General features: G+C 44.0%; 1 protein-coding gene across 1 annotated transcript in view; it reads left to right on the top strand.

The window, feature by feature from the left end:
• dnaaf9 (dynein axonemal assembly factor 9) overlaps positions 1-21,333 on the top strand; it is a 30,449-nt gene extending 9,116 nt beyond the window's left edge. The window contains exons 11-37 of the mRNA XM_018728667.2: positions 99-180; positions 429-462; positions 654-738; positions 927-1,003; positions 1,774-1,818; positions 1,993-2,038; positions 2,444-2,555; positions 4,644-4,714; positions 5,939-5,989; positions 6,558-6,648; positions 7,003-7,106; positions 10,896-11,042; positions 11,668-11,759; positions 11,878-11,979; positions 13,370-13,487; positions 14,949-15,037; positions 15,214-15,372; positions 15,941-16,066; positions 16,966-17,003; positions 17,927-18,062; positions 18,162-18,248; positions 18,744-18,850; positions 18,974-19,048; positions 19,802-19,971; positions 20,261-20,326; positions 20,463-20,553; positions 20,682-21,333. Coding sequence (XP_018584183.1) covers positions 99-180; positions 429-462; positions 654-738; positions 927-1,003; positions 1,774-1,818; positions 1,993-2,038; positions 2,444-2,555; positions 4,644-4,714; positions 5,939-5,989; positions 6,558-6,648; positions 7,003-7,106; positions 10,896-11,042; positions 11,668-11,759; positions 11,878-11,979; positions 13,370-13,487; positions 14,949-15,037; positions 15,214-15,372; positions 15,941-16,066; positions 16,966-17,003; positions 17,927-18,062; positions 18,162-18,248; positions 18,744-18,850; positions 18,974-19,048; positions 19,802-19,971; positions 20,261-20,326; positions 20,463-20,553; positions 20,682-20,788 — 2,508 coding nt within the window. The 3' untranslated portion in view covers positions 20,789-21,333. The remainder of the gene's footprint in view (positions 1-98; positions 181-428; positions 463-653; positions 739-926; positions 1,004-1,773; positions 1,819-1,992; positions 2,039-2,443; positions 2,556-4,643; positions 4,715-5,938; positions 5,990-6,557; positions 6,649-7,002; positions 7,107-10,895; positions 11,043-11,667; positions 11,760-11,877; positions 11,980-13,369; positions 13,488-14,948; positions 15,038-15,213; positions 15,373-15,940; positions 16,067-16,965; positions 17,004-17,926; positions 18,063-18,161; positions 18,249-18,743; positions 18,851-18,973; positions 19,049-19,801; positions 19,972-20,260; positions 20,327-20,462; positions 20,554-20,681) is intronic.
• The last annotated feature ends 385 nt before the right edge of the window (positions 21,334-21,718 follow it).

The raw sequence follows: 21,718 nt of genomic DNA, 5'->3' as shown, positions 1-21,718 counted from the left end.
TATGCAGCACATTGATGACTGAGTATTGTACCCTGGTGCTTTTACTGTGTTTTTCCATGCTGTCAGGTGTTTTGATAACTGCACCTCCTTGCTCCCAGGTGGTACAGTGCGTGTCACCAAAGGGCCCGCTGGCATGTGCTCGGACCTACTTTTTTGGGACCGCCCACGTTCCATGCGCAGGTACGATGCCTCGTCTATAACCTGTCTGTACCATGATTTACCCATTTACACATCTGGGCAACTTTATTTCTACACAGTTTTTAGGGTAAGAATGGAGAGATGTGTCGGTCTAGCCGCCACACCACCCGCTGGCCCGCAACACCCACAAACAACGTAAGAGAGTGACGGGTGGATGGAAGGTCGAGAGTAAAAACCTCTTTCTTTCTTCTAATTTGCATATTTCTACCCACATTGCGTGAACCTCACAGGAACAGGCAGCAAACCCCACAAGAAAGAAGTAACGTAAGTGCTGCGTCTTTTCTGGAATTTTCTACGAGTGTGAAGCACAGCTTAAGCACATTGCTGCAGTTTCAGAGGGTTTATTCATTATTTATTCTTCTTAAATGCGTTGCGAATATTTATGCGGCTCCCACCCTTTCGCTTCGCGTTCGACGGCTCGGCACGCATCTAAGTGGGATCGCCTTGTTCCGCAGGTTCCTGACTCAGGTGTATGAAGCTGCGGTCCAAGCAGTTCTTGCTGGAATAAAATGCTTCTGCTCCACATCCAGCGTCTCCAAGGTGACACAGCAGTACCGCAGCCTTCATGTGTACCATGGTACTGTACTGCAGAGACGCCTGCAGGGCACAGCTAGAGGCTCCATCGCTTTTATACATATTGATAGTGCTAATCAGTTAATTAAGAGACTAATTGTTCCAGGTCTGGGGGGGTCGCAGTGATTGATAAACGTGTCTTGCTGGTTGTGCAGGCAACGGATGCGGCAGAACGGGCCTTTCGGTTCTCCCTGGACACACAGTGTCTGAACCGGGTCCAAAACGCTCTTCTGTGAGTCGCTGCTTTTCTCCACTGTTTCCAATCATGCTTGAATTAATTGAGCAACACGAGTCATTTAACCATCGACCCTCGGGCGAAAATGTGCCGGGGTGTTTAAAAGAAGGAGAAACGCAAATTATTACAGGCCCACTTACCCTGACACCGCTCGTCACCGGTTGCGGTTACAAAATAACGCCAATTTGATTCTCGCTGGGGTAATTCGGGACGGGTGTATTTGAATAGCGGGATGTTCTGGTTTACTAATACATTTTTTAAATTGGATTTATGAACAGCACAGGGTCACACCAACATACGGGTACAGAGAGTGCACCGAGATGTATAACTGAGATAATGCAAGTATGTCCACGTATTTGTATTTCTCTATTTTGCCTAATATTTTATTAAAGTGGGGGGATGGTTCATTTATCGAAACCATTATTATTATTATTATTATTATTATTATTATTATTCTCTGATATATTGATTTCTATAGATTTATATAGATTATTTTGCAAAACTAAAGTCAGTCCTACGTTTCATAGCAGCTGCCTTGTTAGTTTGGTGGGTAGAATTGGACCCTCAGTGTTTTCAGGGTCTGGGTTCAAATTTAATCGACATTCAGGTCACCTGTTTTAGAGCTTGTCCTGTGATTCCCAGGTTTGGCTCCTGGTCACTGCAGCTCGAGTTCCAAGAAACAGATTTTTGCATGAAAGTACAAAGAGTTTCTGCAGTTTCATAATGCATTAAAGATTTATGTTGACGTACAGAGTGTTCGTTCACAGGTCGAAAACAAATTTCAACATTCAAGCCGTGAATAATGAAGGACGGTTAGTACTACTTTAGTGTTTTTTTTGCAATTATTGCCATTATCCTGAGCGTATTTGTTGGCCGAGCTGTAGGTGTACGTGTCTTCTTTACCTTCGCTTATAGGTAAAGACATAACTGCTCATTTTAGCTCTGCTGTGTCTGTTTTCACCTCTTACTATTTTCAATATTTGCAGAATAATCCCTGTGGAAAGTGTGGAGAGCAGGTTCTCGGTGAAAACTGTAAGTGACTCTTGTTGGCCTACGGTACATGATTTTTCTTCTGTGCACATTACGTTTAAAGTGTTGGTACACTAGCTACTTTCCGATTTCACCTGAGATACATTTTAAACATAATTGCATGTCATAAAAATTACATTTATCAAAAGATCTGTGTGTAGAGTAATATTTTCTAGCTCAACGGTTGAAGGCAGTTACATCAGCTACTTTAATTTTTCTTATTTTGTGTGGGTTCTGGTTAGATGTAGATGTTAGACAAGGCTGAGGCGATGGTAGATCAGTTATTCACTTGCCGTTCCCCTTCAGTCGATTTGTTCGGTTGAGCATTGAGATGTTGAGTCAAAGTTGACTTGAGTTGCGTTAGCAGTTCTTCGTAATCTTTTCACCTCTTCGCCTTTCTTCTCTCAGGCTTCCATGGAAGTCTGTGACATTCCAGACCCTCAGGGTGGAGAAGAACCGTTGGGTTCCTTGGTGTTCTCAGAGTCCTTTCTGGAATCCAGACTGTATGTGCAGAAACAAGGCAAGACCCGAATGCTGCCCGAACAGCCTCTTGAACTTGGGACCTTTATTCTGCATTCTGCATTATTTCTCATTCTTTCGAGGCTCCATTATGAGGCACAATACAGCTTTAAGGTATTTGGTTCGCCAAAGACCCTCCCTAGATGTTGCCTACTAGCAGTGGTGTCACTCATGGTGTCACCTCCCCCCATGGACCTCCTCCCAAACCAGAACGTACAGAATCCTTAGTAATGCTTTTTCTACTAATGTTACTCGTAAATCGTAATTCCCCTGTATCACTGAATGTAATGGCAATAGCAGTGACATAAAGAAGTAGCAAAATTAAAATTACAGTATCATACACACAGCCTACATGTATTTTACATTTACATGTGGTTAAAGTGAAAATTCGGTAAGAAAACAATAGAATTCGAAAAGTAAAAACGTTTAAGAACTACATCAAAATTATGATTATTTTCATGTTATTGATAAAGGTTCACAAACACTAATTACCACAATATTGTAGCCGAAACACCAGAAAATGTGACAAAATCGGCGACTATAAAAACAGCAGCGGCGATGAAAACAAGAGCGCCCGTTTGTAGCGCGTGGAGATGAAACCGCGTGATTCGAAGCGTAATTGCAATTTTAATTGTAATTGGGTAATAATGAGAGCTGTGAGCGGAGCACATTGGAAGGTTCAAAAAGTAAATGAGCTCAGAGTTTTATCCTTGTAGGAATATCGATACATGTAAACTGGGCTTTATTACGAAACATTATATTTTTGTTCTTATAGCTACAGGGATATTTTTATAAAAAATAATACATTTTTGCTGAAACACTGCACACAAATTTTATAGACACTCATTTTGGTGTCACCCCCTATGATGGCGTCACCCGGTGCAGTCCGCACCCCCCGCACCCCCCGCACCCCCCTAGTGACCCCACTGCCTACTAGGCAGCCATCCAGTTCTCTTCTGCACACAAACTACTTGAAAAGCAGCACAATTCAGGTGGACACTCCCCAACACATCAGTCTTATTCCTCAAAGATCATCATCAAATATAGCCAGCATTCGCCAGTGGAACAAGGCTGCTTTGTTCTGAAGTTTCTGGAACTTTCTACAGTGTCGTTTAGCTGGCAAATTTCAGGTCTTTCAAGTCCAAAGGAAACTGCTGCCCCGGTGATACAGAACAGCCAAATGAACAAGTAAAAGAATAAAAAGAATAGAAAAGGGAGATATGCATATTAGAATGCGTAACAGAAGTGTATTTTTCGTTCAATAACAGGACGAATAGTGAAACAGTTAACGCGCCGCATCGGCACATCAGCGGAAAGGGTGTGAACTGGTTTGTACTGAATTTACTGCACTGTGCAATTGTGTTTTTGAATGTTTGAGTTATGGAATTTTTCGCTGTAGGACGATGGTTGCGATGCATCGAAGCACAGTTCTCATGATCGGTGTCTGATGTTTTAACTGGTGTTTAATGTTTATTTTGTTGATTATTCATTGAACTTTGTTAGTACGGTCTTGCTTTTTGAGGATATTGAGTTGAGTGTTGGTGTTGTGGTTGTTTTATTTGCAGATGTTAAATTCCGTCTTTATATAGTCTTTCTATTTTTAATTGGAGTTAATAAAAGGTTTTAAAAAATTAAAATTAATTTTTGGGTGGAAATCAAAAAAATCATGGTGGTGCGGTGGGTTCAGCTGGTACCCCCTGGGTGGGGAGTCTGGGGTTTGAACCCTGCTTGGGGTGCCCCGCGATGGACTGGTGTCCCGTCCTGGGTGTGTCCCCTCCCCCTCTTCGCCCTTGCACCCCGTGTTGCCGGGTTAGGTTCCGGCTCACCGTGATCCCGCTCGGGACAAGCGGTTGTTGACGATGGATGGATGAAAATTGAAAAATTGCATATGGAGAGCAGTTATGTGAAAATTTATAAGAAAGAGTTCATAAATGGAGGGATGCCTGTGATTTCACTAGATTGAAACATGAAGTTATTGCTTGTAATTTCCTTCATGCGTCTCTACGGTGTGGCTGACTCCAACCGCTCAGTAAAGTCTTCATCTCCTGCAAGCGCATCATCTGACCGTTTCCATCCTCCGCTCTTACAGGCAACGGCGTTTCCTGCGACAGCTGTTTCACCGTCCTCACCGCCACTGTCCCGCGTTACGTCTCCTGGCTGGTAGGTACTGTACTGACTTCGGCTCACTGATGTTTAGAGGCGGGGTCGGGGGGGGGCAGGACGGAGCAGTGCCTTTTTGTTTCTCCCCCATAGAGGGAGCATAGAGCTCGCCAAGGTGTCCGAAAGTCTCGGGTTCAAATAAAGCCTTGAGCAATGGACTTACCTGAAAAGTGCAGCAATAGAAAAACCACGAACCACCCAGCTGTATCAATAGTGCGAGTAGCTTGACGTTATAATTCGCCTTGAAATGTCTCGGCTAAAGGGAACTGGGACAGCAGGCGCTCTAGCAGTTAGAGGCACTGCCTTTGGCTCCAAAGGCCCCGGGTTCGAATCCCACCTCCAGCTCTTAGTACCCGGGAGCAAGGTCTTTATCCTAAATTGCACCAGTAAAATCACTCAGCTGTATGAATATCTTAAGGTTGTGAACGTTTTGGCTAAATGAATAAGCATAAGAAAGTCAGTAAAGCTCACTACTCATTTTTTCGTCAAATGGTGTACAGCGTATTTTACTGAAATGAGCCAGTTTGATAAAAATCATCGGGGTGGAACAGCGAGTAGCGCTGTTGTCTCACGGCGCCTGGGTGGTGCGAGAGAACGTGGGTTCGATCTCCACTCAGTCTCTGTGGAGTTTACATGTTCTCCCCGTGTCTGTTTGTGTTTCCTCCGGGTGCTCTGGTTTCCTCCCACACTCCAAAGACATGCTGTTCAGGTTTCCCCATAGTGTGTGAGTGACAGAGAGAGAGTGTGTTCCACTGATGTATGGATGAGTGATCCAGTGTAAGTAGTGCATCTAGCAGTGTAAATCACCGTGGTGAATAAGGTGTGTGGGCTGATAACACTACATAGAGTTCATTGGAAGTCGCTTTGGAGAAAAGTGTCTCTTAAATAAATACAAAATTATTTCACTCTTCTCATGTTGCCTTTGTAGCTTTTTTTTATATATATTTTCCATCAGACAATATGTTTTCAGGTGTAATTTATGTGCATCAGTAGATACCATCATCTATTGATCATGTGTATCAAGGTTTAGGAGACGATGATGATGATGATGATTTAACTGCATTGATTTATGGGATACCTTAAGCATTCTGATATGGGAATTTCATTGTTCTTTAGAATATGATGCCCCTTCAAGTTTTTGAAGCTTTTTTATGGAGTGTAATGTTTGTGTGTGTGTGTGTGTGTGTGTGTGTGTGTGTGTGTGTGTGTGTGTGTCCTTTGCAGGCAGAGGAGTCAGATGTGAAACTCTCTGAGGAGGTTCAGCAGTTGCTGAAGGTGAGAGCCACTTTTTTGAGGTGACAGTTACGGGGTGGCTGGTGGTCTAGAAGTTAGAGCTGCTGCTTTTTGCACCCAAAGGTCACAGGTTTGAGTCTCACCTCTTGCTGTAAGACCCTGGAGCGAAGTACTTACCCTGTATGAATGTCTAAATGATTGGTGTCCGCTAAATGAATACATGTACGAATGCTGCTCTTTGACTTTGGCCTGTGCCATCAGCTCCCCTATTTTAAATTCTTTTGTTATGATGAGCGGAAGCAACGGTAACTGATCTTTTTTAAAATGTTTTTATTGGTTTTATAAACAGCACAGCGGTCAGAACAGCACACAGATAGAGACAGGACAGCAAGAACAAGCATATATGTCCGCATACGTAGAGTGAGGGTTCAGGGTCAAGAGGTTACGATACATCACAGGCGTGATCATGCAACACTTTCTAACAACTTCCAGAAGGATGTCCAGATATTCCAGATTTCATTGGAATTGTCATGCAAATTAAATGTCACTTATTATTTTGAGTAATATTTTCAACATTAGTCTAATATTGTGTGTATGTGTGTGCGTGCAGGGGGAAGTGGACACATTCCTAGGGACGGCCCTGCTGTCCGACGAGTCCACGCTGGTCTTGTCCTGCGGTCCCCTCTCTACTGCCATGGAAGGTGATGCCCAGGCTCCGCCCACATTCCGCTCATAATCACACCCCCCCCTTTGGCACAATGGAAAAATATGCCCTTTGGAACACTCATTGTGAGGTTCTTCACATCTCTACCAGGGATCAGTGTTAAACTCTAAAGGAAAACTAAAATAGTACAAATGTGTAAATCATTGTAAACAGCTTAACTTACATGTGTCTTCAGAGACCAACACCGGCTAAATGAATAAATGTACCGTCAATGAGTAAATGTAAAGGTAAGAAGACGCTGTACTGACATCATTCCATGGACTTGGCCTGTTCAAATGTTTCCATTATGATTTAATTTCACTTAGAGCGTATTTTTAATCCTTAATTCCAGGAAAAATCAGCTTCTTCTCCGAAGGCGTTCTTTTCGTCCATCCGCACTGCGGCAGCGTCACTTTGCCGAGGCGCCACATCAGAGCTCTGCGATACTTCGAAGGGGTGAGTCTCGCTCTTCCGGCCCTTCCTTATTCCACAGTTTTATTTGGATGATTTCATTTTATTATGCCCTCAATTATTAGTCTTTATCTCGTGTAATCTTAGAATAACCTTGAACAGGCCAACCATTCCAGTCTATGGCGCAGAGCAGTCAGAAGAAACGATGGCGCTCTTATTGTATACACCCGGGCCTCATATACTGTAAGAGGGTCCCATATGAGAACAAACAAACATACAACATTTACATTTATTTGTTTTGTCAGACGCTTTTGTCCAAAACGACTTCCGATGAACTCTTTGTAGTGTTATGAGCCCACACACCTTATTCACCAGGGTAATTTACACTACTAGATACACTACTTACACTGGGTCACTCATCCATACATCAGTGAAACACACACACTCTCTCTGTCACTCACACACTATGGGGGAACCTGAACAGCATGTCTTTGGACTGTGGGAAGAAACCAGAGCACCCAGAGGAAACCCATGCAGACACAGGGGAAACTTGCAAACTGCACACTGACTGAGCAGTGATTGAACCCATATCCTCTTGCACCACACACACACACACACACACACACACACACACACTACAGCATGAAACAAAAAACACTACAATGGTTGTGAAAATAAAAACTCGTGAAATAAATTGCTCATGGAATAAATTTCCCATTAACTGATCTCTTCACACCCAAATGGACACTTTATTCCGTACGATGTCTCATATCGGACATTCTGGGCTGGAGATACACACTTGGAGTCTCAGCGCCACAAAGCTTTTCCCTCCCAGTGGCGTCACTCTGGCCGTTTTCCTGCAGTCGCACTTCGTCCATAACAGGCTACCTACCTCCCACTTTAGAGTAAGTACCATGGTCCAGGGTACTGCAGCAGCAGCTGGGCTGCTAACCTGCGGTCTACTTTAAAACTACATCTTGGACATAAACTATATCCGCGTAATATTAACTCAACTCTTTAAACCACATAAACCGCAAAATCCCTAATAACTTCCAGAAGGATGTCGAGATATTCCAGAATTCATTGGAATTATCAAGCAGATTAATATGTATACATATTATTAATATGTAATATATTCTTAGTGACAATTAATATCTTCATCAATGCTGCCATCAAATGAAGATCACACACACACGCACACACATTTGCAGAACCGCTTGTCCCATACGGGGTCACGGGGGAACCGGAGCCTACCCGGCAACACAGGGCGTAAGGCCGGAGGGGGAGGGGACACACCCAGGACGGGACACCAGTCCCTCGCAAGGCACCCCAAGCGGGACTCGAACCCCAGACCCACCGGAGAGCAGGACTGCGGTCCAACCCACTGCGCCACCGCACCCCCCAAATGAAGATCATTTAGTGTGAAACGTTTAATTTTCTAGGGGGGGCGCGGTGGCGCAGTGGGTTGGACTGGGTCCTGCTCTCCGGTGGGTCTGGGGTTCGAGTCCCGCTTGGGGTGCCTTGCGAGGGACTGGTGTCCCGTCCTGGGTGTGTCCCCTCCCCCTCCGGCCTTACGCCCTGTGTTGCCGGGTAGGCTCCGGTTCCCCACGACCCCGTATGGGACGAGCGGTTCTGAAAATGTGTGTGTGTGCGTTTACTTTTCTCGAAAGCAGCTCCTAGTGTTCAGCTACTTTTGACCGTCCACCCGTTCATACAGCTCGGGGAGATTTGACCCTACAACCTGTGAGTCCAAAAGCAAGAACTTTAACAGCTGCGCCCCCCACTGTGGGAGCAGCAGTGTGCGTCTAATGACATAGTGTCCGCGTGCTTTGCAGAATGTACCGACGTTGTGAACATTATTCTTTTATATTAAAAATTTGCCACCCTGTATCGGACACGCGGTTGTTGGAACAAATTAATTAATTAAAATCTAAAACTACTCCAAAAACAAGGTAGAAACAACCATTTTTGTTAGAAATATTATAATATGGGGGCGCAGTGGCGCGGTGGGTTGGACCGGGTCTTGCTCTCCAGTGGGTCTGGGGTTCGAGTCCCGCTTGGGGTGCATTGCGACGGACCGGCGTCCCGTCCTGGGTGTGTCCCCCCCTGTGTTGCCGGGTTAGGCTCCGGTTCCCCGCGACCCCGTATGGGACAAGCAGTTCAGAAATATTATATGATTTATATGTAATTATTGATATATTCCGATCAACTTCTGGTGACATTTTTTTCTCTTTTTCCCCATAAGAAATTATATATTAATATAGAGATTATATTAAACCCCTGTGTCACAGCAACTATTTATACAAACCCTCTGCACTGGCAGAGATCACATTTATTTGTTCAGCAGATGCTTTTCCCCAGTGTTAAGATATTTACAATTATTTACTCGTTTATACACCTGGGTAATGTTACTGGAACAATTGAGGGTAAGTACCTTGCTCAAGGGCGCTACAGCTAGAGGTGGGGATTGAACGTGCAACTTTTGGGTCCGAAGGCAGCGGCTCGAACCACGACGCCACCGGCTGTCCCCGTAGGGATGCTGCCGGATTAATGCGTGTAAGGCAGGAGTGTTTGCTGGCTGTGGAAGGCTTCGTACGATTAGTCGCAGTGCTGCAGTCCGAGATCTGGAGCGCGTGCTTTAAACACGAGCGATCCTCCGAGCCCTCAGATGCTCACGCTCCTTCTGGGCCCCTGCGCCGAGCGACAGGGATTCCCGTGTCCTCCCGAGCGGCTGGAACGAGCTGCTGTTTTGCATGCCTCTTTTCTGTGGAGCGAAGGGCCGAACAACAAAGCTTGTTTTGAGGAGCCAGCGGCCCTAGAGGCCTGCGGAATAACGCGGTGAATACCAATAGCGCTCCCGCCCCTCTCCCATGGCCTCTCAGGGCAGCGTCGCACCTTTGGGCGCCAAACCACAGCTCCTCCCTTGAGACCTCGAGCGCTTTCTTATCCGAAGCTTCGAGGGCCTGTTTTTGCTGCAGCATCACTTTTCTTCCCTAAAATTCTTAGTGGCAGCACGCAGTAGATCAAGTTCTTTTTACTCTCATTTCGCTATGCACAGATGTACAATGGGATGAAATATGGCTTGTGCGGGTTCAAGTGCGCATAAGTCAACAAAAATCGATCGATTGCCGCACAGCAAACAGTTCACGCATACGAACACTGACATGTACTACAAATATACAGTACAAATCGAAATAAATAGGTAACGCATAAGGGAACAAGAGAGCAGCGGCCACCGATGTTTGAGTTAGCGGTAAATAAGATCATGTGAGGTCCTTGGCACCGAGTGCAGATATAGTGGTTAGTAGATGTACGCAATATAAATAAATGTGAGTGTCGTGTGATCTGAGTAGAAGTGGCAAATGCGAGCAAAGTAAATTATTTCTGTAATGCTGTTAGTTCATGTTTTCTCTGAGTAGTGATTTACTGTGATTTACTGTTCAATATTGCGATGGCTCGAGGAAACGCGCAGTTTATGCGCCGTGCCACGTTGGACCGTGTGCCGCACTACCATCTACCGGATGTTAGTGGAGTAAACAGTCCATTGCAGGGGTGCGAACGGTTTTATGGCCTTTTCTTCTACGGTGGGATGTGGGTACGACCAAGATTAAGAAAAAGCCTTAAGACATATTTATGATTAATATTGTTTTTAGATTGCGTATTATTGGTTTAAGTTAGGGAACAGCGCTGCGCCTTCTTGGCAGTTGCAGTTTATTGTGATTTCCAGAAATCTGCTGGTTTCTGGCAATTATTTCTGGCATAGTTTTAATAAATGTGATACAAAAGGGCGTTTTTTTCTGCCTGCTTCGGTCCTGTTCCTTGCGTTTGCGACAGGACTCCTCTCATACGGTGTCGACTCTGTTCCTGGATTACAAGAGCTCCTTGCTTCCCCACCTGCCGCTTCAGCTCCGTAGCACCTCCTCCACTCTAGCTTTTGCCCTGCAGACAAAGACCAAGGCCCCCCGATCCTTCCGCTCACAGGTAGGGATGCTACAGAACAACATGAGACCGTTTCTCTCGATACTTTTTTTTCTAAAATCACAGTCATGTTAAATGTCATCAGTATATCGCGAGACCCTGCTCAGCAGCTACAGGAAGTGTGTAGTTGCAGTCGTTGCTGCTAAAGGTGACTCGGCCAGTGATTGAAGATGACGGCAAATAACATTTCATTATCTTATGATATAAAATCAATGTTGGTCTCATTTTTCCTCTCACGCTCCAGTCATACGTTACCAGAACTTACAAAAAGACCTGATCAAATTTAATGCCCAAAAGTTGCCAAAAATAGAGAAAATTGCAACGGGGACCAATACTGAAACAATCCCAGTGCTCTTTACATTGCTGTCATACTTATAATGGGACTTTGACTAGCTGGGTAACTACTGTAAGCAGCAGCAATCAGATAGATATGTTTCTGATGTCTTTATTTGTTTAGAACCATCATTTCAGTATCTTTGTACCTTCAGACCCTGGCTGTGCCTTGTCACTGGTTTCAATGACCAGTGATGCATGTATTGACCACAGTGACGCTATTTGTGTCTACATGTTGTATGTATGTATGTATGTGTGTCTATACACGCGTGTAATGACCCTGACCGTATTCCAGGTGGTGATGGTATGGCAGCAGCAGACCCTTGAATCTGGACTCGTTCTACAGACAGTTGGCAAGGAGCAACTCTCCCCAGAGGAGAAGACCATGTGAGTGACGCACGGCGCTTAAGGAACTTTAGGCTAATCTTGTCTTGCATGTGCACATTGCTTTGAAGGGGTGCATTGTGTCTGGACATAGTGGTCACGGTGTGTTATTGTGCCGCAGGCTCTCACAGCTCAACCGGTTGTGCGAGAGCCGCACCCTCCTGGACTCAGAGCATTCTGGTCCCCTGAAGGCTATCAGAACGGTGGTCCCTGAGCTTGACACGTATGTAGCTCCCTTGTGTAGAGCCATCACAGACACCCCACCCTGGCAGCGAGGAATGCCTTTCCTCCTCTGCACTGTCACGCTCACTAATTCACATATCCCTGTGAATATCCAGTTTTGTGGGTTGTATGCATTTCCTTATTTTTGTGTTTCTTTGCTTTGCAAGAAACCTTCGAAAATAGCTTAAGTGCTTAAGTGCATTATGCAGCAACCATCCTGAATCACAGCCTGCTGTGTATAGGCACCCTTCAATTTGCAAACTCTTTCTCGAAAAATTTAAGCATAATGAATCTTGACTTTTCATACCCAATTTAGGAATGTGAGAGGGTCGCTTTATCAGAGCAGGGCATTATAGGAAGTGTGTTTTTTTTGCTGAGATGTACATCGCTTTGGACAAAAGCATCTGCTAAATGAATAAATGTAAATGTGTGTGAAATTCCACTGGTGTGTCACTTCTCTATGTTGGGTGTGTTATTTGATCGAATGACTGTGGAGACACCAGAGCAATTAACAATTAATAATAACTTCGTCTGATGGTTTTTGGGTATATATCCATATTTTAGCACCAGTGTGCAGTTATACAAAGTTGTTCACAATAAACGTGACGTCCTCAGTGGATCCCTACGTGGTTTATTGCTCATCCTGTGGGGAACTGATCAATTAAAAAGAAAAGTGGGTGTTACCCTGGAGTGGTAAGTGTGCAATTCTGAGTGTTTTATATTGTACTTAAATTGTGAATTGATACTTATATAGGTATTGTACAGTGTTCTAGTGATTTTTGGAAAATTTGGGGGTTTTGGATGGGCCCGGAATGCATTATTATTTTTTCCCCACTTCAGAGAATGTGAAATAAGTTTTTGGTATCTGCAATTTCAGTATTTGCACCATTTTCAGGAATGGATTAATTTCACAAATCGAAGGGTGCCTGTATATACAGGTGGTCCCTGATTTACGATGGGGTTACGTTCCCCGAAACCCATCATAAGTCAAGAATATCGTAAGTCGAAAATGCATTTAATACACCTAATACACACCTCTGCGTGACAGAATGGGAGATGCGGATCGCTGTCGTTGCCCAGCATCGCGAAAGAGTTTCGCTCTACATATCGCTTTTCCGGAAAAAAATCAAAATTCAAAATTTGAGGTATGGTTTCTACTGCATGTCTATCGGCAGCTCACCATTGTAAAATCGAAAAAATCGCAAGTCGAACCGTTGTAAATCGGGGACCACCTTCACACTCATTGTCACTTCAGTAGGTATCTGTAATAGATGTAGTTGATTTGTTTTTGCACACATGGTCTTTGTTCATTCCTGTTATAGCCTCAGCTACTAAACTCACTTCATGCTGCAACCCTGTGCTCACTCCTTCCTCGTGTTTGCGTCCCTCAGGTTTCTACAGCACTTTGCCCTCAGCAGCATGGGCCAGAAGCCAGTGCAGAGCAAACACCTGGAAGCTCTGTTCGGTCAGAAAGAGCCAGCCCGCCCTCATAACAGCCAAGCAGATAAGGTGTGTATGTTTTGCTGTGCAGCAGGTTGGCCCGGGTTACAATTCGAATCAGTGAAGGTGGGAACGTCAAGGGTCTGCTGAAAAGTTACGAGACTATACCTGTCATTCTGCATCTGAACATTCCTTGGGGTCGGGGACCCTTTGCTTTTCAAAGTACAGACATGCGTCGCTTAACGACAGGGATGCATTCTGAGAAATGCATCATTAGGCGATTTTGTTGTTGTGCGAACATCATAGAATGTACTTATACACACCTAGATGGTATAGCCTCGATCATAGAGTGTACTTATAGACATAGATGATATAGCCTTGATCATAGAGTGTACTTATACACACCTAAGTGGTATAGCCTTGATCGCAGAGTGTACTTATACACCCCTAGGTGGTATAGCCTCGATCATAGAGTGTCCTTATACGAACCTAGATGGTATAGCCTCAATGCAGTCAAGAGACGTGGTGAACACGATATTTATGACGCTGCTGCCAACTTAACATGGCATACTGTTTTACAGTAAACTTTCTTTTACACGTAGAATAAATAATGATAAAAGGTACAGTATAGTAAATACATAAAGCAGTACCACAGGTGTTTATTATCATTATCAAGTATTACATACTGTACATAATTGTATGTGCTGTACTTTTATCTGACTTCTCAGCGCAGTAGGTTTGTTTACAGCAGCAGCACCACCAGGAACAAGTAACACGTTGCTCTACGGCATCACTAGTCAATAAGAATTTTTCAGCTCCATTATAACCTTATGGGACCACCATCATATATGCAGTCAGCTGTTGTCCGAAACATTGTTAAGCGGCACATGACTGTACCTTCGCTCCCACCCTGTACGTCTTACACCTCTCCAAAAACATCTTAAAGATGTGCAGCAGTGAATTTTTTGACATCACTTCAAGGCAGTGGCCATAGCTATTTTAACCTCCTCCTCAGGTCATTAACAGCAATGCTTGGTATCCAACATCAAATGACATCACTCACTCTTGTATGACACCCTTCTAAATGCTGCTTCAACCATCTCAATTCTGCTGCCCTGCTCATTGTGTCTGTCCCATATGCTCAGTGTTCATCACTCACGACCGCCAACCCAAAATAGGAGCTACATCATTGGGTACGACAGCTGAGGGACTCAACAGAAACCAGTTCCAGTACTGGTGTACGGGCAAAAGGCCTTGACATTGACTCCCCCAACCACTGAGAACCCGAACTACACATGGCATCAGTCACTCAAAACTTTGCAGTCAGCCCTTGTATGTTTATATGTAAATTTGCAATATTTTATCATGTGACTGGACCCAAAGTGACCTTCAATTTCACGCAATCATATGCCTCATTCTTTCACTGGAGCAATTTGTATACCTGTAAGTGTGTATCCTAGAAGTAACTTTCCCATAACAAGTCTGTGTTCTTAATCACCATGCTGTCATCTGCCCTGTGGTTATGTACAGATTGTGATGACCATTTTGACTGGGATACCTGGGAGCTCCAAGGACGGTCTCTGCAGCTTCCTTGAGAACGAGAATAAGTCCTACAGAAGGTAAGAAGTCCTACAGAAGAAGAGCTTGGACCTGCAGTCTTCTTCTTTGGATTTTTTTCTTGCTCTTGTTATGACACTTGTTTAAGGACTATGTGGCCTGAGCTGTGCCAGTGTGATGGTGTTTAGTTTTTTGTCATGAAGTGTGTTAGTCAGTGTTGTGTTGCTGTGATCCACAGGTGGGCGGTTTACCACCCTACCCTGGAGAGTGGCGAGTCCTTCTGCCATGTGCACTTTCAGCGCTACCTAACATCCGTTTTGCAGAGTCAGATGGGAAACAGGGTGCGCCAGTCCACTGTGTCGCACTGTGTGTCCCGGTTACTGGTGATCACTCCGGGGTAAGGGAGCACCACCAAGGAGGGGTTATTGAGCCCAAAACGCATTTCTGAACAGGCTCTGATGGTCATCAATACCTCACCAAATACTGTACATCTAAATGGGTGCTACTGTGTGCTCCAGTTTTCTCGTGGATAGAAGGGGTCTCAAATTCATAGGCCTGTATTTATAAGTGGATGGATGGATGGATGGATGGATTCTAAATTGCCATAAATTTTTTGGGGAAATTATGACTAGCTTCCAGAAACTTCAAAATGTGGTATCATATAAATAAGACTAACACCATCAACCATTCAACACTTTAGTGTGAATAAATGGAGGGATGTCAGTATTATCGAGCTTTAATTGATTGTGAATTAGTGGAAAAAGTGACTTTAGAGGTTTGATCATATTTGTAAGTCAAGGATCCATTGCACTGTATCATGGTCTGTCTTGGGTCAAGTACTGTGACTGTAGGACAACAGGTTTACGGAACCCTGTTAGGGAACATACCTGAACACTTTCTTGTGTAGGTGTAACTCTGCTTCCCCCATTGGTTCGGTTTCAGACTGATCTTCTGCTTTGGCTCAGGTACACAGACGTGGTAGACGTGGTTCAGGCTCTTCTTACCCATCCAGACCCGGAGACCCGTGAAGCTTTCGGCGTGGGAGCCGTCACAGCCTGCATCGACCCCCTCAGCTCATACATGGAGCACAGGTCAGGAGCCGAGCCGAGAGCTCTTTTCTCACTCGCTTTATCGGTGAAATTATTTCATTGGGGTCATGCAGAGAAACTGCTGAAACCCTACCGTGTTTCCCCACTCATGTGTGTACTCGTCATTTCACACTGCCGAAAGGTACGCGATATACTATATACTAAGACAAGCATTTGACAAACTGACGTCAGATACCCACCATACCGAACCGTTCCGATTTACGTTAAAATCCAACTTCAAGATGAACCGAGGACACGGAACTCGTTCGTAATTCGGAGACTGCCTGTATTTCATATCATGCATTATATCTATCGTGATTATTATAGTGTGCATTATGTATCGCTACATATATGATGTCATGCGTTAGAAAATAATGAATACTAACAAATCCGTGTGCTAGTTACGTGTTACGTTCACAGCACAACCAGACTGTTGCGGCTGAAACAAATCGAGTACCGACATATCAGCCGGAAAGTAACGCTGAAGTACTGACATACGAACTCGTAGAATTTTCTCTCTTAAATCCGAAATCCGTTAAATCGCGGATTTACCGTACTCCCTCAAAACATCAGCCGTATTTTCCAGTTAGTGTTTTGGAAGCTGGATAATACTGGATAGTACTTTTCCTTTTCTGTTTGACTTGGGGCTTCCAGAGGGCAGTTCATGGTTCATGGTCAGTTGCACCATTTGCTCCAGGCAACGTCTTTGCTATTAAAACTGAACTCTTCCATCTATTGCTGCCTTGGATGTAGTCGGTCTGCTTTCTACGCGCTCCATCAGGTGATGTCTGATCCGTAGCATCCGGTAAACCTCATTCCCCTAGCAAGAGGAGCTCATGAACCTCTCCTCAAACACCTTCCCAGTCCAATGAGAACATGTGTTGGTGCTTCTTTCTCTGCAGATACCTGTTTCCCAAGCTCTTGGAGCAGTGCAGCCACGGTAAACTTTATCTCTTTTGTCCCTTATTTTACCAGTAGATCCTTTAACAATGCTGTCTAGTGGGCCAAATGTTGCTGGTATTGTGAAATATCCATCTACGATCAGGAAGAACTTGTCCGATTCAGGGTTGCGGTGGTCCAGAGCCTATCCTTGGAAGCAAAGGAAGTCAGGATAAACTTTGAACTATTATTACAAGCATTAGTAGTATTATTATTATTTATTTAGCTGACATCTTTGTTGAACTAATATTACAGTATATCCTATCAGGGATAGGGTCTGTAAAAGGCAAAACATTCTTACAGTTCACACGACAACAATCAGCCAACAGCAGTCGGATCAGGAATGTTTTGCACCGAACAAGACATTAATGCAGCACAGGAATCAACAATCATTTAACAAATGAAAGTTACGCTGGACTCTGCATGTGGGGTTGAATCAAACTCAGTCTGTGTGGAGTTTGTCTCTTGCCCCGATGTGTGAGTAGATTTTTTTTAGAGCACTCTGGTTTCCTCCCACAATCCAGACATGTGTTTTACTTGAATCGGTCACTCTAAATTTCCCAATAGTGTGTGTGTGTGTGTGTGTGTGTGTGTGTGTGTGTGTGGCGTCCCGTCCAGGGTATGTCACACCATAGCTCCTCAATGGGCTCTGAACCCCTGCAACCATGCATTGAGCAAGTGCTTATTGCACGGATGGATGGATCTGTGATCTAATGCAGTTTATGAGCCTCTGCTGTTTAGTTCTTCTCATTTCCATTTGCTGTGTGTCTGCATGCTGAACTCTTATTTGTGTGACGAAATGACATTTATGAAGGTTTTATGTGGGACATGTACAGTTTTGGTTCTTCCTGTCTGGACACGAGCCTTCGTGGGACAGCTTTTGGTTGTTTGCGTGTGAACCCGGGTCCCTTCTGTGTATCCCAGGCTTGGTCAGCACTGTAGTGTTCACAGGATTGACCCAGGAGCCAAGACACCGTCTCCTAGTGCAGCTCCAGCAGCTGGTACGAGCTGCCAACCCCGGTGCCACCTTCATTCTGGCCGAAAAGGGCGCCGTCACAAGGTGAGCCGTTTCCACATCGTCGGCTGAGCCTGAACGAGCCGAAGAAAAGTGATTCGCTTGCCTCTCTTAAACGCCGAAGTTAATCATCGCTTTCTGTAGGAACGAAGATATCGAGCGGATTCTGTCCGAGAGCAGTTTTTCTGAGCCCGAGATGCTGAGAGTCCGTTACCTTCTGTACCCTGGATTGTATGTATCTTCACGCCAAAAGTCATAAGATACTTCTAGTAAGAGATTAAGAAATGAATTCTATGTTTACCTGTTTCTTACCTTTACGACTGCTTCGATGCCTCATAGAAGATTTCTTTATTGGAGACATCTGCTCCACTCCGCTTGTAAAGATGATCTTCTTGGCCTTGCTTTAACTCCGCTTTCCGATCCATCTGAGAAATAACGCTGAGTTTAGTGATTCCGTCGCGTTGCCTTGCGACCGTTTTCTTGCACTCAGATGAGCGACCTAAGAGTCATTAAGTATCTGGGGCCAAAGTTTCAGGCTTGCAACACATGGAAAGCTACAAGAAATTTTCATACCTAATTTGGTTGACTCATGTTGACTTAGACTATGCTGTTCTAACAACATGTTCATCAGATTCAGTGAAACTTCTTAGAAGTCTAATGTGTGACTGAGGATCTCTAGTCTAGTGTTTGTGCTCACTGGTGTGTGTGTGTGTGTGTGCGTGCCAGGAATGAGGGTAAGTTCTGCTCTGGCATCATGTCTCCCATCATGAGCCATCAGTGTGTGACCTTCAACCGACCTCTGGACCGACTTTGCTTTGCAGCCAAATGCAAAGGTAGGACCCTGGCACTGACGTTCTGTTACACATCACATGTCCCCAGTTTACTGGGTTTCTTCACCGCAGTGTGACAATGTTCGTTCTTGTTGCACTTGTGTACCTTACTCTCTTATTCCATAGAACTAAAGTCGTCTTTGAAACCTAACCCTTTCAGTGGAAATATCTACTACATCTTCGGAACTGTCAGATTTTCTGGTAAACACATTGCCTGTTCCTTGAGAGCATTTACTATTTGCTGATGTTTCCTAATGTTCCTAATATAGTGACCAGGTTCTGTAGTGGTGACGAGAAATTTGGGATTTCATATGAATATGCATGAAAACCGGAGTATCTGTAATAAATCTTTTTTTTAAATAATTTACACGTATTTGTTTAGCTGATACTTCTCTCTTAAACAACTTAAAATTATTCAACAATTTATACAGCTGAGCTATTTTTACTGCAGTAATTTAGGATAAGTGCCTTGCTCAAGGGCACTAAATCAGTAGGTAAGTAGGTAGGTAGGGTATGAACCTGTGACCTTTGGATTCAAAAGCTGCCACTCTAACCACTAAGGTACCTAATGCCCCGAATTTAAACTGACTGTTGGGTAAGGACAGTTCCCTATTATAGAAATTTTATTATTAATGAAACATTTTTATTGTTAAAATTGCATTTCCATTCATACGCATCTAATTTTATATGTACACGTAACATGTATATAGGCAACCCTCAGTTTACAAACTCTATTTATCCAGAATTTCTGCATGACGGCTCTTGGCTTTCGATTCCCAGTTTTTGATTGATGAAAAAGAAAAAAATCGGTGTAACGAAATTTATCCAAGTCTGTCCAAAAAAAAAAACATTTTAAACAGTAACACACTGCTGTTGGTGCTCTGCTCATCGCTATCTACTGGATCTAGACAGGAAAACATGGTGGTGCTGCAGGTAACTACTGCTCTCCTATAGATTTGGATACGCCAATGGAGGTGAACTTCAGCACACTCAGTGGTACGTTGAGCTTGGTCCCAGCATTGGAGGTGTCCAGGCATCCCACCCAAAGCTGCTTTCTGCAGTTTGAGGGTGTGGACCTCACCCAGGAGGGCCTTAAGGACTGGCTGCGCCAGTGCACCCAGCGGGTATGATACCAAAGTCCATTTTTGTTGGTTTGCGACCTAGTATCCACAGTTAATTTTTATATCCATTCCTGAATCCAGTTCTGTAATATTTCACTTGAAGGGCTACAGATAAGCAGATTGGTTAAGAGAACTTTCATCTAAGAACAAATGGTAAACTATGGTCAGCACAGATTTCAGTTATGCAAAGGAGCAAAATTCAGTTTAAACTTTGATGTTTTTCACATCCCTTATCATTCTTATTCATTTTTACTTCTTCAAACGTGTCATATTTAATCTTCATTGTTCCCAGAAACCTGCAAAGAAAGCATTGAAAACAAAGAAGACATTGACCCTGCAAGAGATCAGAATGATCCATGTGAGTGATGGCAAAGGCAGCCTTGAAAAAGACTAAACAAATACTTTTGTAAATTAAGGAGAGAAACCAGGGAAGTGTATCTTGATATGTTGTTAAATAGTTGACTTAACTGGGCCCTTCTGCTGTACTGTCTGAGGTCGAGCACCATCTGGATCCTCTGTCAACTGGCTACTTCTACAATGGCAACCAGTTTATGAACTTTGGAGAAAAAATGAGCTTTCACCCATGTATCCTTTTCTTAAGTGCTAAAACCAACCTGTGCCATCCCCAGAGAACCCACCAGAATAAGGTACATGAGCAGGTAATCCCATGCTGGAGTGACCCCGAGGTTCTTCCTTACATGGAGCTCCTGCAGTGATGGAACGCTTCATTGACCAGTATGTGGAGAGGGCCAACAAGGAAATAGAGAGCTTCAACCAGCAACTGGAACAGCAGGGTCAGTGGGACCTCTTTGATCCCTAGAGACCACCGTCTGTGATCTTTCTTAATTCCTCTGGGCAGTTCAGGGTGGGTAGGGTGGGGTTGGTGCCAATACCACTGTGACATTCCATGAAATGTTTGCTCAAGAAGCTCTGGCCTGATCACCTCCACTATTAAGCATATAAACTGGGCAGAATGACTGTACAACAAAATCCCATTTTGGTGAGATATATCTGAAAATGGGGTCCCTCACTCAGTGTTTACACACAAAACATGAACAATTTAGGGTCTGTTTTCTGCTTAAGAATTGGCTGTTCTGCCCATACCTGTTGTGCCATTCAGGCTGCGTTACCAAGAATTTAAGGTGAGCAAAGCAGACGTCTGAGCTTTAGCAATTGGCAGTGAAAGTTGGACCCGGTACTGAATCTTGGTCTCTGGTTTTCTCTTAAACCCAAACCAAGAAGGTCTGTGATCTGCAGAAAAAAGTTGCAATAAAAAGACTGCAAATATTAATGCCCTCCGGTCCCTTCTAAACGCTTACAGTTAGAGCAGTCATGGTCTGTTAAGCTACAATTGATAGGACAGCACATTACATTTTCTGGTGGTGGGTTAGGTGTGGGTCATAATGGGATGGTTTGGGTTAAGTTGGCTACCTTAGCTTAGTTTTAGCTTAGCTTGGCTGTAGTTTTGGCTGTCGATTTGTGGTGTTCATCAGAAACATCTGTGCTGCTTTTGTGCACAGCTGATCTCAGAAGAATATTCATTTGCAGAGCCATGCTATATCATATCTGGCTTAGCTAAACGAATAAAGGTAAATGTAGTTCTATGCATGACTTGTGCTTGTCTGCATAGAGTAACTCGTTGGACATTAATGCAGGTGGGTGGTCAGCAGTTTTTTGCGCAATTACTGAATAAGACTAATTTGAAAAAACAATGAGTATTCATGGTGATTAGTATTAAGGTCAAATCCTT

This window comes from Scleropages formosus, chromosome 1 (assembly GCF_900964775.1).
Source record: "Scleropages formosus chromosome 1, fSclFor1.1, whole genome shotgun sequence".
Classification (NCBI taxonomy): Eukaryota; Metazoa; Chordata; class Actinopteri; order Osteoglossiformes; family Osteoglossidae; genus Scleropages; species Scleropages formosus.
Note: the sequence above shows the minus strand (reverse complement) of the source record. Positions and strands in the feature narration are given on the sequence as shown.